General features: G+C 36.7%; 1 protein-coding gene across 1 annotated transcript; it reads left to right on the forward strand.

Moving 5' to 3' along the window:
- Positions 1-7,505: 7,505 nt before the first annotated feature.
- Positions 7,506-10,658, forward strand: LOC121415921 (protein fem-1 homolog C-like). Its single transcript, XM_041609315.1, has one exon. The coding sequence runs from the start codon at positions 7,661-7,663 to the stop codon at positions 9,593-9,595; it is 1,935 nt and encodes a 644-aa protein (XP_041465249.1). The 5' UTR covers positions 7,506-7,660; the 3' UTR covers positions 9,596-10,658.
- The last annotated feature ends 2,045 nt before the right edge of the window (positions 10,659-12,703 follow it).

The raw sequence follows: 12,703 nt of genomic DNA on the forward strand, positions 1-12,703 counted from the left end.
CAACTTGTCCACTCTTCACATTGTCTACCTTCATTTAGTCTAATGCCAGGAGACATTCGTCTCACAACCCGATTTGGTCCAATTTAACCATCAGTCTAATCATCACTTCGTCCAATCACTATTTCGTCTATTTCCATTTCGTCTAATAACCAGTATAGGTCTTTTACCCATTTTCTTTTCATCCATTTTGCACTATAGTTTAATTAGACCTAATGGTATATGGACTAGATGGCTAATAAACCAACTGGTTATAAGACAGAATGGCATTAGACTAAATAAAAGTAGACCATGTGGTGAGTAGACGAAATGGTAGTAGACGAGTTGCCCAGACAAGTTAGCAATTGGACAAATTCGAGTTAGACGAACTAGATATAAACCTGCCTAAGGGCCTATTTTCCAGATACTGCAGGTACTTGTCCCGATGTCCCGGCTACTCGGGACCGGGACTAACATGGCAGGGTCATTTCCGTGGGCTTTTCCTGTGCATTCTTTTTTCTTCTTCTTCATCTTTCACCCCCAATGCTTTGGGCAATATACCATGATATGACCAGGAAAATTTTGGCTCTTGCCCCCCCCCCCCAGATACGCCACTGGAAAACAAAGCCTGGGGAGTGTTGCATGAAAGGAGCAGACGTTTTATCCGACAGTTACCATAGTAACAGTGCTTCTCAACCAATCAGAATCAAGGAAACATATTAGACCTGATAACTTGTCGGTGAAACAGTCTTCAGAATGAGATGAACATAATGTACATTAATGTTCATGTTATGTTCTTATATATGACGTTATCTTTTGGAAATTAACCCTTCCCTATATACAGTCAAGCGCATGGGGTGTATCCCTTTTTTTACCCTAAGTTTGACCAGCCTATTGAATATCATATTATTTTTGTTAGTTTTCTTCATTCAGGTTCATAATGAAAGATAAAAAGGAAACATACGAAATAAATCAGAATAAAATCTAAAATAGAGTATAAAAGGAAAATAACCATGAAAACCGATAAGAGTCTTCAAACTGGTTATTTTTTTTAGATCATTTTAAGCTTGCGCCTCATGCTCGCTAGTCTTCCGAAGTACCTCTTGTAGAAATAAAACTAACATTAGGCCTACACTAAAACTTTGGTCTCATGGGCTACAACCCCCCCCCCCCCAACTTGTGACAGACATTGGGGCTTGGTCCTGGGGCCCCAATAAAATGTTTCACGGTAAAGAAAGAAGAAAAGAAAAAAAAGGGGTATGATGAATTATATTCTGAAACAAAAACATGTCAAAGTCTATCATAAAATTAGATTTTATATTAAAACTGCCAAAATTTTGGCTCGCTCGTTTCGCTCGCTTATAAACACACCGAACCCTCGAAAAGAAATCACGACAGAGAACAATATTTGCGCCATACCCCCCCCCCCCTATGAAAAGCGATGGACACCCATGCCCAATTATCCTACATGGGCCGGCATATAGGTCCCATGGACATGAACATAATTATTATCCTATACCAATAATACTTAATTGTGCCCCATATAATTCAAATTCAAATGCAAATCTTTTTTTTTCATTTTCAACAAAATAAGTAAAATCATAATTTGGTTGTATATATAATAACGATGATCTTGCAAATGTAAATTATACACTGTCATAAATATATAAGTAGAATTTTAAGAGCACATTCATTTATTTATTTTCTCTTTAAAGGTCAAGTCCACCCCAGGAAAATGCTGTCTTGAATAAATAAAGAAAATCAAACTAGAATAGTGCTGAAAATTTTATCAAAGTCGGATGTAAAATAAGAAAGTTATGACATTTTAAAATTTCGCTTATTTTTCACAAAACGGTGATATGCACAACTAGGTGAGTCAGTCGATGATGTCCATCACTTTTTTATTGTATGAATTATACAATATTTCATATTTTATCTATTTGACAATAAGGACCAACTTGACTGATCCATATGGTATCAAACAATGCTAATTCCACATGTTCAGGGAGGATTAATCGTTGTATTTCTTGATAATGAGGAAAACATTAGAATATTTCACATTTCTCTCAATAAAATACAAAAGAAATATTGAGTGGGTGACGTCATCAGCCTGTCAATTTGCATACCGACCAAGATGTGAATATAACTGTTTTGTGAAATTAAGCGTAACTTTAAAATGTTGTAACTTTCTTATTTTATATCTGATTTTGATAAAATCAGTGTTTTGCTTGTTGGATTTTTCTCCTTTTTTTCAAATCAACTTTTTGTTGGGGTGGACTTGATAAAAATAAGTAAGATAATAATTATTTAAGTTGATGAAATAATGACCTGTGCAGGGGAGGATCCAGCCTTCGCCAATATGGGGGGGGGGAATTTTCAGCCATATTTTCCCCAAGCGGACGCTCGAAGTTGATTTTTTTTGAAGGGGTAGTCCTAATAGTCACTTTTATACACTGCTAGAAAAAATAAAAGAAGTTCCTGCAGCAGAGTCTCGAGAACACCTGTAATCTTACCGAATTGCGTAATCTTACAGGAAATTGGTAAAAAACCCGTGATTTTACAGAAAATAAACAGAAGATTTTGTAGAAAGCAATAACAGAATCATTCTGTAAATTCATAAAACAAGAATTTTTCTGCAATTTAACAGAACAGGTCTGTTTAAAAAGGGGAAAAGGGTGTTTTATTCAAGGAAATTTGTAAGATTCCATACATCAAATACCAATTTCCTGTAAGATTACGCAATTCGGTAAGATTACAGGTGTTCTCGAGACTCTGCTGCAGGAACTTCTTTTATTTTTTCTAACAGTGTAGCTTTATTCTTTAAAATCAACATAAATATATTATACTCTCATAAGCCTTAATTGTTTATAGTGCAAGTACGAAGCGCGCGCTATATATATTCATATATAGATATATTTTTAATTTCATGTATTTTTTCATTATGCAATTGAATAATTACTGCGAGCAGAAATTCTTAATGTACGCTTTGATCCAGGGCCTTAGCCAGACGCATTTTGTTGGGGGGTGTACCAGCTAAATTTGCCAACTAAATATTGCGTGACAGCGCCAATTCGAGCACAGGGGAGTCTGATGGGGGATGTGCTCCCCCTACAATAATCACATGTAAAAAGATTTTGAACTTTTGGAATTGAATTAGTGGCATTTGGTGAATACTTTAAGGTAAATTGTACAAAGACATGGAAAAATAATTGCACTGTAAAAATAAACATTTTGGATTAAAATAGAAAGGCTGGTGTGCCGTAGTTGCTAACTTGCAGTATGATGATTTAACCTAATGTGGCGTACCATGGATCACGGCATGGTGGGGGGGGGGGGGGGGTACCGGCAAAAATTTTGAAAATTTTTGATATTCAGACCTAAAAATGGACATGATAAGCAATTCTTTAAAAAAAAAAAAATACGTATCTGTCTCCCTAAACAAACAATGTGAGCGCTAAGTGCGAGATGAAATATTTGTTTTTATTTACCCCAAACAGAAAAAGTTTAAGGACTATTTTTAGGAATCAAATAAGAGAATAAACATCTCACCATACTCATCTAATTTAAGTGCAGAGCGCTTGATAATTTTGTTAGAAAACATGAAACACTTTTTGTAGTCATTGTTATCATGATTAAAATACGCATCTGACTAATCAAATATTGTGAGCGCGAAGCGCGAGCTGAAAATTTAGGAAATTCATACCTGAAGAGAAGCATTTTAAGTCTTGTTTGTAGGAATTTACGAAGACCTTATCTATTTCAATAACAAAATAATGCGAGTGCGAAGTGCGAACTGAAAATTTTGTATATATTGACCCTAAACAGGGACATTTTAAGGACTATTTCTTTTTTTAGAATCCATTAATTAAGAGTATGCATATCTCACCATAGTCATCTAATGCGAGTGCTAAGTGATTGCTGATTTTGTTAGAATCACATCCAAACACATGAAGAGCTTTTTGTAGTCATAGTCATAGTATCCAAATAATATGCAAGTCCTTTGGAAGTGCATAAAGACATTATTCATAATTGTGATATGTGCTATGCAAGAACTGTTTATTATTATCATTATTAGTAATCATGATCATCATATACACATCTCACTAGCGCAAAGTGCGAGCTGAAGATATAAGAAATTCGTATCTGAAGAGGGGCATTCTTAGGCTTGTTTGCAGGAATCTACTAAAACTATACTTATTTCACTAATCAAATGATGCGAGCGCTAAGCGCGAGCTGAAAATTTTTTATATTTAGATTAGAAAAAGAGACATTTTAAGGACTGATTTTAGGAATTCATGAAGAGCAGACATATTTCATCAATCCACTAATTCGAACGTAAGCACGGACAGGAATTTTTTTTCATATGCAGACCTTGACATGGGGCAATCACTTTAAGTAGAAGCATATGTCACTACATAAAACAATAATAACTCGAAGTGCGATGAAATATATTTGGTGCAATGACTTGAAAACAGGACGTTTTAGTACAACATGATTATATATCTCGTTAAACTGACAATGCGAGTAGATAGACCCTGAGCAAATAATGTTTCATAAAGTTATGAAAAATACGTAATAAAACATAACATATATAATATAACATAACATTATAATGTCCAATAATTTCTTCTTTCCCACTATGTTTCATTCTTCTCCCTCTTTTTCTCCCGTTTTTTTTTTTTGGGGGGGGCAGCCGATGCCCCCGTAGTTACGCCACTGATATAACCCTATGAATTAATGATATCGAAATCAAAGATTTGTTAATTTTAAATGACCTTCTGTGCAAGATGTCTCAACTACTAAAATTTCAAGAGTGCTATTGCTAACATGTATCTCTTTCAGTCATTAAAAATGTTACAGAAATTATTGAAGTTACCTTTATCTTGTATGCTATTCTATATCATATTTAACGTCTTGGTTTTGATGACCAAGTTGTTAGCAAGCGATTTAAGTCGGCAGTATCTGTAAGGTCCTTTTCACAGTTCAGGAGTAGCAGGTTGTCCAGTCGCCGGTCTCCAATGGTTGATCTAACACTTATTGGTGCTGTCATGAGAAGCTTGTATATAAGCATAAGTTAAAACATCTTTGTGTTTTTTGCCAACTGCAAACTTGTAGACAAGTCAACAAGTTGTAGACGGGGCAGTACTTGCTGACTGGTAGAGTGTAAGTGTTCTGCCACTTTAATAGGCCCACTTTATAAATTGCCAACTATACTTTGGCTTTGATTATTCAATTTAAACCTTGGAAATTCATCCCACCCCATCTTTATTAACCTAGTCTTGCCTCGTTATTGTACAAAACTAATGTGTTTGTTAAATCGTCAACAATAAGTGGTATAATTTGCAAACTCATAAGCTTGTTTATATTGGGGGGGGGGACTGGGCTTACTTTTTGCGTTATTATAGCTCTATCTGCTTGTCCTTTGTATTTTGCCGTCTAGTAGGGCTCGAAGCCTGGCTACATGGACTTGGATTTGCCAACTGGTTGTCTTTACTCCAAGTCGAACTTCTTCGAAGTTAGTACCCCTATTTTTATGTTTTTCTTTCTTAATTTCTTTCTTTCCTTCTTTCTTTCTTTTTTCTTTCTCTCTTTCTTTCTTTTTTTCTCTCCCCTTCTCTCCTTTTTTTCCTTTTTCTCTTCCTTTCTTTCCCTCTTTCTTTTTCTCCCCTTTATCCTTCATTTTGCCGACTGGTACATGATTTTGCCGACTGCGATGAATGTGGGGAGGGGGGGGGGGTGTCACACCCCCCCCCCTCTAGCTACGGTCCTGCTTTTATCTCATCGAAAAGTGACTGCTTGCAGTTAGACATGAGGACGTAACATAAAATAATGCGAGCGCTTTTGAAAATTGTTGACATTTCTACCAAAAAAATGCGTGGCAATTTCCAAGCACCTTTTGTAATCGTGAACAGGATAGGATAAGAATTCGATATTTAGACCTACAAACCCTATTCATGTTTTGTAAATCATGAAAAGGGTGAGTTATTTGAGATATCTTCCTACATTATTATTATGCGAGTGCATAAAAAGCGCGCCCGAATCTTTTTTATCTGAACCTATAGACGATTTAAATTACAAGCTGCTTATCTCAGTGCTTGCTTATCAATCTTGCGCGCATGTGTTTCAGATTTCGGACCAATTCGGACTTAGAATCTGGGCATTCTGAAAGCATTTTTTATCATGAAAACGAATAAAGCGATCTGAAAAGGGGTCAATTTAAGCTCTATATTTCGATCACTTTGTAGGAAAATTATGAGGGGGATATGGATCGCACTAATATTTTTTTAATAACAAAGAGCCGATATTTTTTTATTATTATTGATTTGGCATAGGACGGGGACATTCTAAGGACATTATAATTATGAAAATGATGATTATCTTCCTATTCCTCTTCCTAAGATGAAACTTGTTGATATTCCAAAAGGGACAATCTAATTATTGCATTAATATCTTATTCATTAATGTAATAAGCCTATAAGAGCGCAAAATCTAATTATATTATGGCCTGAAAACTGGACATTAGTTAAGCACTTTTGTAATATGTTTTTAACAATTAATGCGAGCGAAAATCTCGAGCCGAAATTTTTAATAAACTGTCATGAAATGGAATTTTATATAGGTTGCTAAAGAATATTAATATACATAACTCACCAATCAAAGTGCGAGCTTGCAGCGCTACAGCTGACACTTTTTGACAATCGTACCTGTATATAGGGATATTTCGAGAACTTCATGGAATACATGAAAATAATAGGTATCCGACAAACAAATTTTCCGAGCGCGCAGCGATAGCAGAAAATATTGATATTCAGAGTCTTATTCTTTATTTACAAGTTGATTTTTAAAAAATGCTTTGTAAAATAAAGAATAAGCTTTGTAAAATATATGGTCTGAATTTCAGACCATATATTTTACAAAGCATTTTTTAAAAATCAACTTGTAAATAAAGAATAATAATAATAATAATAATAAAAATTCATATAAAGCAAGTTCGGAAATTGCCTCTAAGCGGTTAAGAGAAAGGAAATATGAAGTATAAAGGAAAATAGAAAATGGAAAAATAATGAAAGTTCTATTATCGAGCTGGAACATGTTTTGTATATTGACTTCAAAACTTCAGATAAACACAAAACACCCGGGAGTGAGAAGCTCCTCTTTTAGAAATGGAAAGTGAGTTTATCTTTTTTCTTGGCAAGATAAGTGGAATATTCAAACTCTCCACAAAATAGTGACAGAATAATAAAAAGGGCTCATATATTCATCAGTTTGTTTGTTTTTGTTTTTTTCCAGTAGACCTACGGGGGGCCTTATTCAATTTCACTGAAAGAAAAATTAAGAAAATAGAAATAAGAAACATGAATAAAAAGCGAAGAAATTAATGAGGCACTCCCGCATATCATCCCGACACTTCAGCCCCCACCCCCTTCATTTTTGTCCCGGGTGACAGTTCGGAGTGCAGTGCCAAATCCGAGCTGGCGATGACAGTTCGAGTTTACCGTTTGGATTGTGGATTAATTCGATCGAAGACGTGGGATGGCGCTCTTTATTTTGACACCGGCAGCCATGTCATTGCTATCACAAAAATCTTGACTCGAAAACCGCAAGTATGAACCATATAAATATCATGTTCCACTCGTTTTTTGCAGTAAACTTTGATTTGAGGCATTCTTGAGAGTGAGTAGAAATGTCAAAGAAACAAACACCGACTTCGCGTGATCCTAAATTCTATTTAGTGAGTGTCTTTACCGCTGCTCGGGATGGGAAGTTGTGCCGCATCAAAAAATGGTTTCAGAACTTCAACAAGGAAGAGATCAAATGGATTGTGTCACAAATTGTGGACAGCACGACACCGCTTATTGTCGCTTGCAGACACGGTCACATAGATGTGGTAACATATTTCATTGAACAATGTAAGGCAGATATAGAACAAGTTGGTTCTGTAACGTTTGATGGAGAAACAATTGATGGGGCACCGCCACTTTGGTGCGCCGCTGCCGCAGGCCATTATCAAACTGTTTCAACACTCGTCAAACACGGTGCCAAGGTAAATCACACCACCTTCTCAAACTCAACCCCTCTTCGTGCGGCTTGCTTTGATGGTCATTATGACATTGTCAAATATCTTATACAACATGGAGCAGATATCGAGTTGGCCAACAGACATGGACACACTTGTCTAATGATTTCCTGTTACAAGGGACACTACAAAATTGCTGAGTATTTGCTTCATCTAGGCGCAGATGTGAATAGAAAGAGTGTGAGAGGAAACACAGCATTGCATGACTGTGCGGAATCAGGAAGTCTGGATATCATGCGACTCTTGTTGAAGCACAGGGCGAAGATGGACACTGATGCATACGGGATTACACCGATCAAAGCTGCCGCAGTGGCAGGCCATGTGAACATTGTCGACTACCTCGCTGCAGAAGACCTACCAAGGACTGAAAAGATTGATGCCCTTGAGCTTGTAGGAGCAACATTTGTGGACAAGAAAAGGGATATGCATCAAGCGATTGGTTTCTGGGAACGTGCAATGGAGCTGCGTTACACTTATAAAGTTCATTTGGTTCATAAACACAAATGTGCGAAACCAGTTGCTGCATACGAGTACACCGTGGAGGCTCAGAACAGGCAGGACCTTGAGAATATGGTTGGAGATCCAGATGAAATGCGGATGCAAGCTTTACTGATACGAGAGAGAATCCTCGGACCAGCACATCCTGACACGACCTACTACATCCGATACCGTGGTGCAGTGTACGCAGATTCAGGCAACTTTGAAAGGTGTATAATGCTATGGATGTATGCGCTAGAAATGCAACAGGAAGCATTGGAACCTCTTAATCCTATGACGCAAAGCAGTTTATTGTCGTTTGCAGAACTCTTTGCATACATGCTATCAGAACGAAACAGTGAACGCGTGTACCAGCATGTTCCCTTCAGTGATGTTGCAGTCGTATACATGAAAGGAATCACCGAGATGAAGCGCGGTGCTGAACAGCTTCCCCTTGGTCCTCAACCAGAAAAGGAGACCACAAACTTCAATCGTACCCTCCTTATTCTCATGCACCTCATGTGTCTTATAGCGAAGCGAGAAGGCGCGACACCTCAACAGATGGAAGAGGTCAAGCGGGCAACGTACCAACTTGTGAAACTCCGACTGCGTGGCAGCAAGGGATTCACTGTCCTGCATCTTGCCGTTGACAAGGCCACCTCATCCGTTGGGCGTTACCCCGTCTGTACTTTTCCAGACAAGAGAGTTGTGCAATTCTTGCTGGAATGCGGTTCCGACCCTAATGTGTTAGACATCAATGGCAACTCGCCTCTTCACATTGCTGCCACAAACACCGTTGCTCCAGGTTCTTCAACCATCACAACAAATGGTAGCAAGATGGACAACAATGAGATCATGAAGTTGCTCCTTGATCATGGTGCACATTGTGATTTCCGAAACTTGGAGGGTCAGACCCCACTGGACTTGCTGAAAGTGTCTTGTGATCTTGCACCCATCAACTACACCAAGCTGCAGTGTTTGGCTGCACGGTGCATTGTTCAGAACAAGATTCCCTTCTCTGGAAATATACCAAGAGCTCTTGAAGGATTTGTTTCTATGCATTGAATTAAATGTACAGTATTGTTGATATGTTTTATATCAGAATATATTCTGCAATTCAATGTGGGTTCACAAGCAATTAGTTTGCTTAAATTAGTTCAGGAAATATATAATTTTTAATTTGCAGAGCTGCATACACACATGTTCTTATGAAGGAAATGAATTTATAATACAAACTTCATTTATTTTGTTCTTTGTTTTTTCTCTTTTAGATCAGATTTTATGCGAATTTTAATTTAGATGTCTATTGTCTACCTTTTTTTAACAATGCTGCACAATGGCCATGATCAATTGTTGCTGTACATTATTTTAAATGTCATCTAATGTAACATGCAATTATGCATTCAAGTACTCAAGTGTAACAAATGTTTCACTTGAAAGAAAAATCAATTGAAAGTTATATTTGAGAGTGATTTACAGAATATTTGGCTCGTTACTAAACTGATGTCAACACTACAGGGCACAGGCCTATGCTTTTCTTTTTGTATTCTTTCTTACTCAAACTTAAGATTTTGTCAAATTTATACACATTTTATTGTTTACAGGTATTGGCACATTGACATATTAGTCCACTTTTTCTCATGGTAAACTTATTTGAAAAAAAAATCCCTTCTCACAAGCACTGTATTCTATACAATTCACACCCACTCCATGTATCAGCATTTTTTTTTCAATTTCTTCAGGGGAGTGTGTCATAGATCAAATACATTTCTAAAGTCTCTTATTTTCATTGATTAATAATGTTCTGAGTCAATCAGATGCAGGGATTAAGTAGTTGACCAGTTTTCACTGGCTACATGTAGCTATTTCATTGAAATGCTCCCCTTCAGAACCTGTTTATAATAAATTCTTAACACTTGGGTGAGTTGCTGTAGGTCAAAATAAAGTCATACTGTGCAAATCACATTTTTTGCGAGTTGCGACTCGATCCACGTACATTTACACGTAACAACCTTGAGACTCAAGGGCTAGAAAAAAAATCCCACACTATTTGAGCATTAGTTCCATTGTGCATTGAATTTCATTTCATGTTGAACTGTAAATAGACTTCAGTTCAACAATATGGGAACTCTTATGAAAAAAGGACTTTAGACCCAAATTTATAAGCAACTTGTTTCCTGTATTCATACCGTAGGCTTAGTTGTACAGTACAGTAGTTGAGTTGAATTGTAAGTACTCAAACCTAGGGGAAAGACAGCATTGATAGCATGCATACATGTAACGTCACCCAGGCCGAGCCTAGGGGATTTTCCAGGAGTATTGAGTAATGTTACAAATGCACATGTATGTGTATGTTCATTGGTGAATTACAGTCAGTCTAATACTGAATGCAAATTTTACTGTTGTTTTTGAAGGAGAGTTATGAATTAACTTCTGGTTTCCATAATCAATCTCAATACATGAACAGTTGTCAGTGTAGAATTACACTCAATTAAATTCCTGGAGTAGATTTTACCATTTTTGCTGGAGAGTTAATATAAATCTTACTTTATGGCTTCCTCGGGTACATACAATAAGTACATGTATGCGCTTTTAGCTTCTTGAAGTGTGCTTCAGCTTCAAAGATGTTGACAAAAATTGTTAAAGGTTATTCCATGTACATATAAACTTCATTGTGTATCCAGATTCTATTTTAAATTTTTTTTCATTTTATGACAAACATTATTTAGTTACATTTTTCAAAGCACCAAATCTTTGACCTTCCCCAAGTACAGTCTTTGTATTCTAGCGTAACGGGTGCCCTCTTGATCAAATTTAACCTCATTTTATAGAATATTCATCAATTTAGAGTGTACAGAAACCATACAGGGAGTACTCCATAGCAAATCTTGAACTCGACGATACCATAGACTTGTAAGTCCATGACGATACAGATATAGGGATTTATGAAGTACTAAAGTGTGACAAGTCTGATAGGTCACCATTCACTTTGCAATTACTACATCAAAATGTATGATACTGCTGTACACAATTACATGTACTGTAATTGGCTTTGAACAGTGTTTAATATATCAACAGGTCTATTTTGCGGAATGGTCAATTACATGTATGCTATGTGTTTCAGGTTGGGGAGCTGACCCCAAAGTGGGGGCCGATGAACATGCCATAGTCCCAATAAGAAGATCATTTTCAATTCATGTTTACTGAAAAGAGTTGGAAGTGGGGGGGGGGGGGTGGTCTGGGAACGTGCCGCTGGTTTAAGCTCACAGGGGCTGTCGCATTTAATTTAGCCAGCATATGCCAAAATACATGGCAGGCTGTTATCATTTAATCCTATTTCTCAATTTATATAAGAAATTATTGTGTGTTAAACAATTTTTATGTTTAGACATCATTCATTCTTTTGGTATTAAGATTTGTAATACAAAAGATTAAATGGTGAAATAGTTTGCTTTACAACATACATGTACATGTACGTGTACATCAGCATGTGCTAGCTAAGTTGTTCCAGGTATGATAAACCCCTCAATTTGCTGTTACCATAGCAAAGAATGTTTATTGTGCAACAGTATTGCAGTGCACGGATTCACAGAAATACAATTATGTAACCTTGGAAAATGTCCTACATGTATATGTGTCGAGACAGTGGGTGACAAATTACCCTTCCCACGTACATGTATATTGCAGTAGAGTTGATTGTTCTTGGAAATGAGTAGATAAGCCGAAATATATGTATGAACTTGTAAAGGAAGTATTAGTTACAGTTTGGAAAGAAAAGAATCAAATATCATTGGCTCTGGTTCCAAGAGGATATTAGCCTATACTAGATTAATTTCCTTTAAACGGTAAGACAAATTGATTGCCTAGACGCTGGTGGTTTGCGCAGTGATCTTTAAAGTGTAACAAAATTTGGCTCCGAAAATACTCATTCAAGAGTAGGCCTGTCGAGTGTGAAAAGGTATCAGAAAATGTTCACGGATGATGGAATGTAGATTGTAGAAGTGAACGTGGGGGTATTTGTTTTAATCAAACTTAAAAATCATAAAGCATCTTCTTGCTCCAGATTGAACCATTGGTTTGGTATTTTCCCTCTGACAGAACCCAACAGCCTCGACCAATGCTCAATTCAGTAAAACCACTAGCTCTTAATCATTTCACAATCAATTTATAATG

The sequence above is a fragment of the Lytechinus variegatus genome, chromosome 5 (genome assembly GCF_018143015.1).
Source record: "Lytechinus variegatus isolate NC3 chromosome 5, Lvar_3.0, whole genome shotgun sequence".
Taxonomy (NCBI): domain Eukaryota; kingdom Metazoa; phylum Echinodermata; class Echinoidea; order Temnopleuroida; family Toxopneustidae; genus Lytechinus; species Lytechinus variegatus.

What these genes read in the sequence shown, in the direction of transcription:
- LOC121415921 (XM_041609315.1), top strand. Translation starts at nt 7,661, where the DNA reads ATGTCAAAGAAACAAACACCGACTTCGCGTGATCCTAAATTCTATTTA.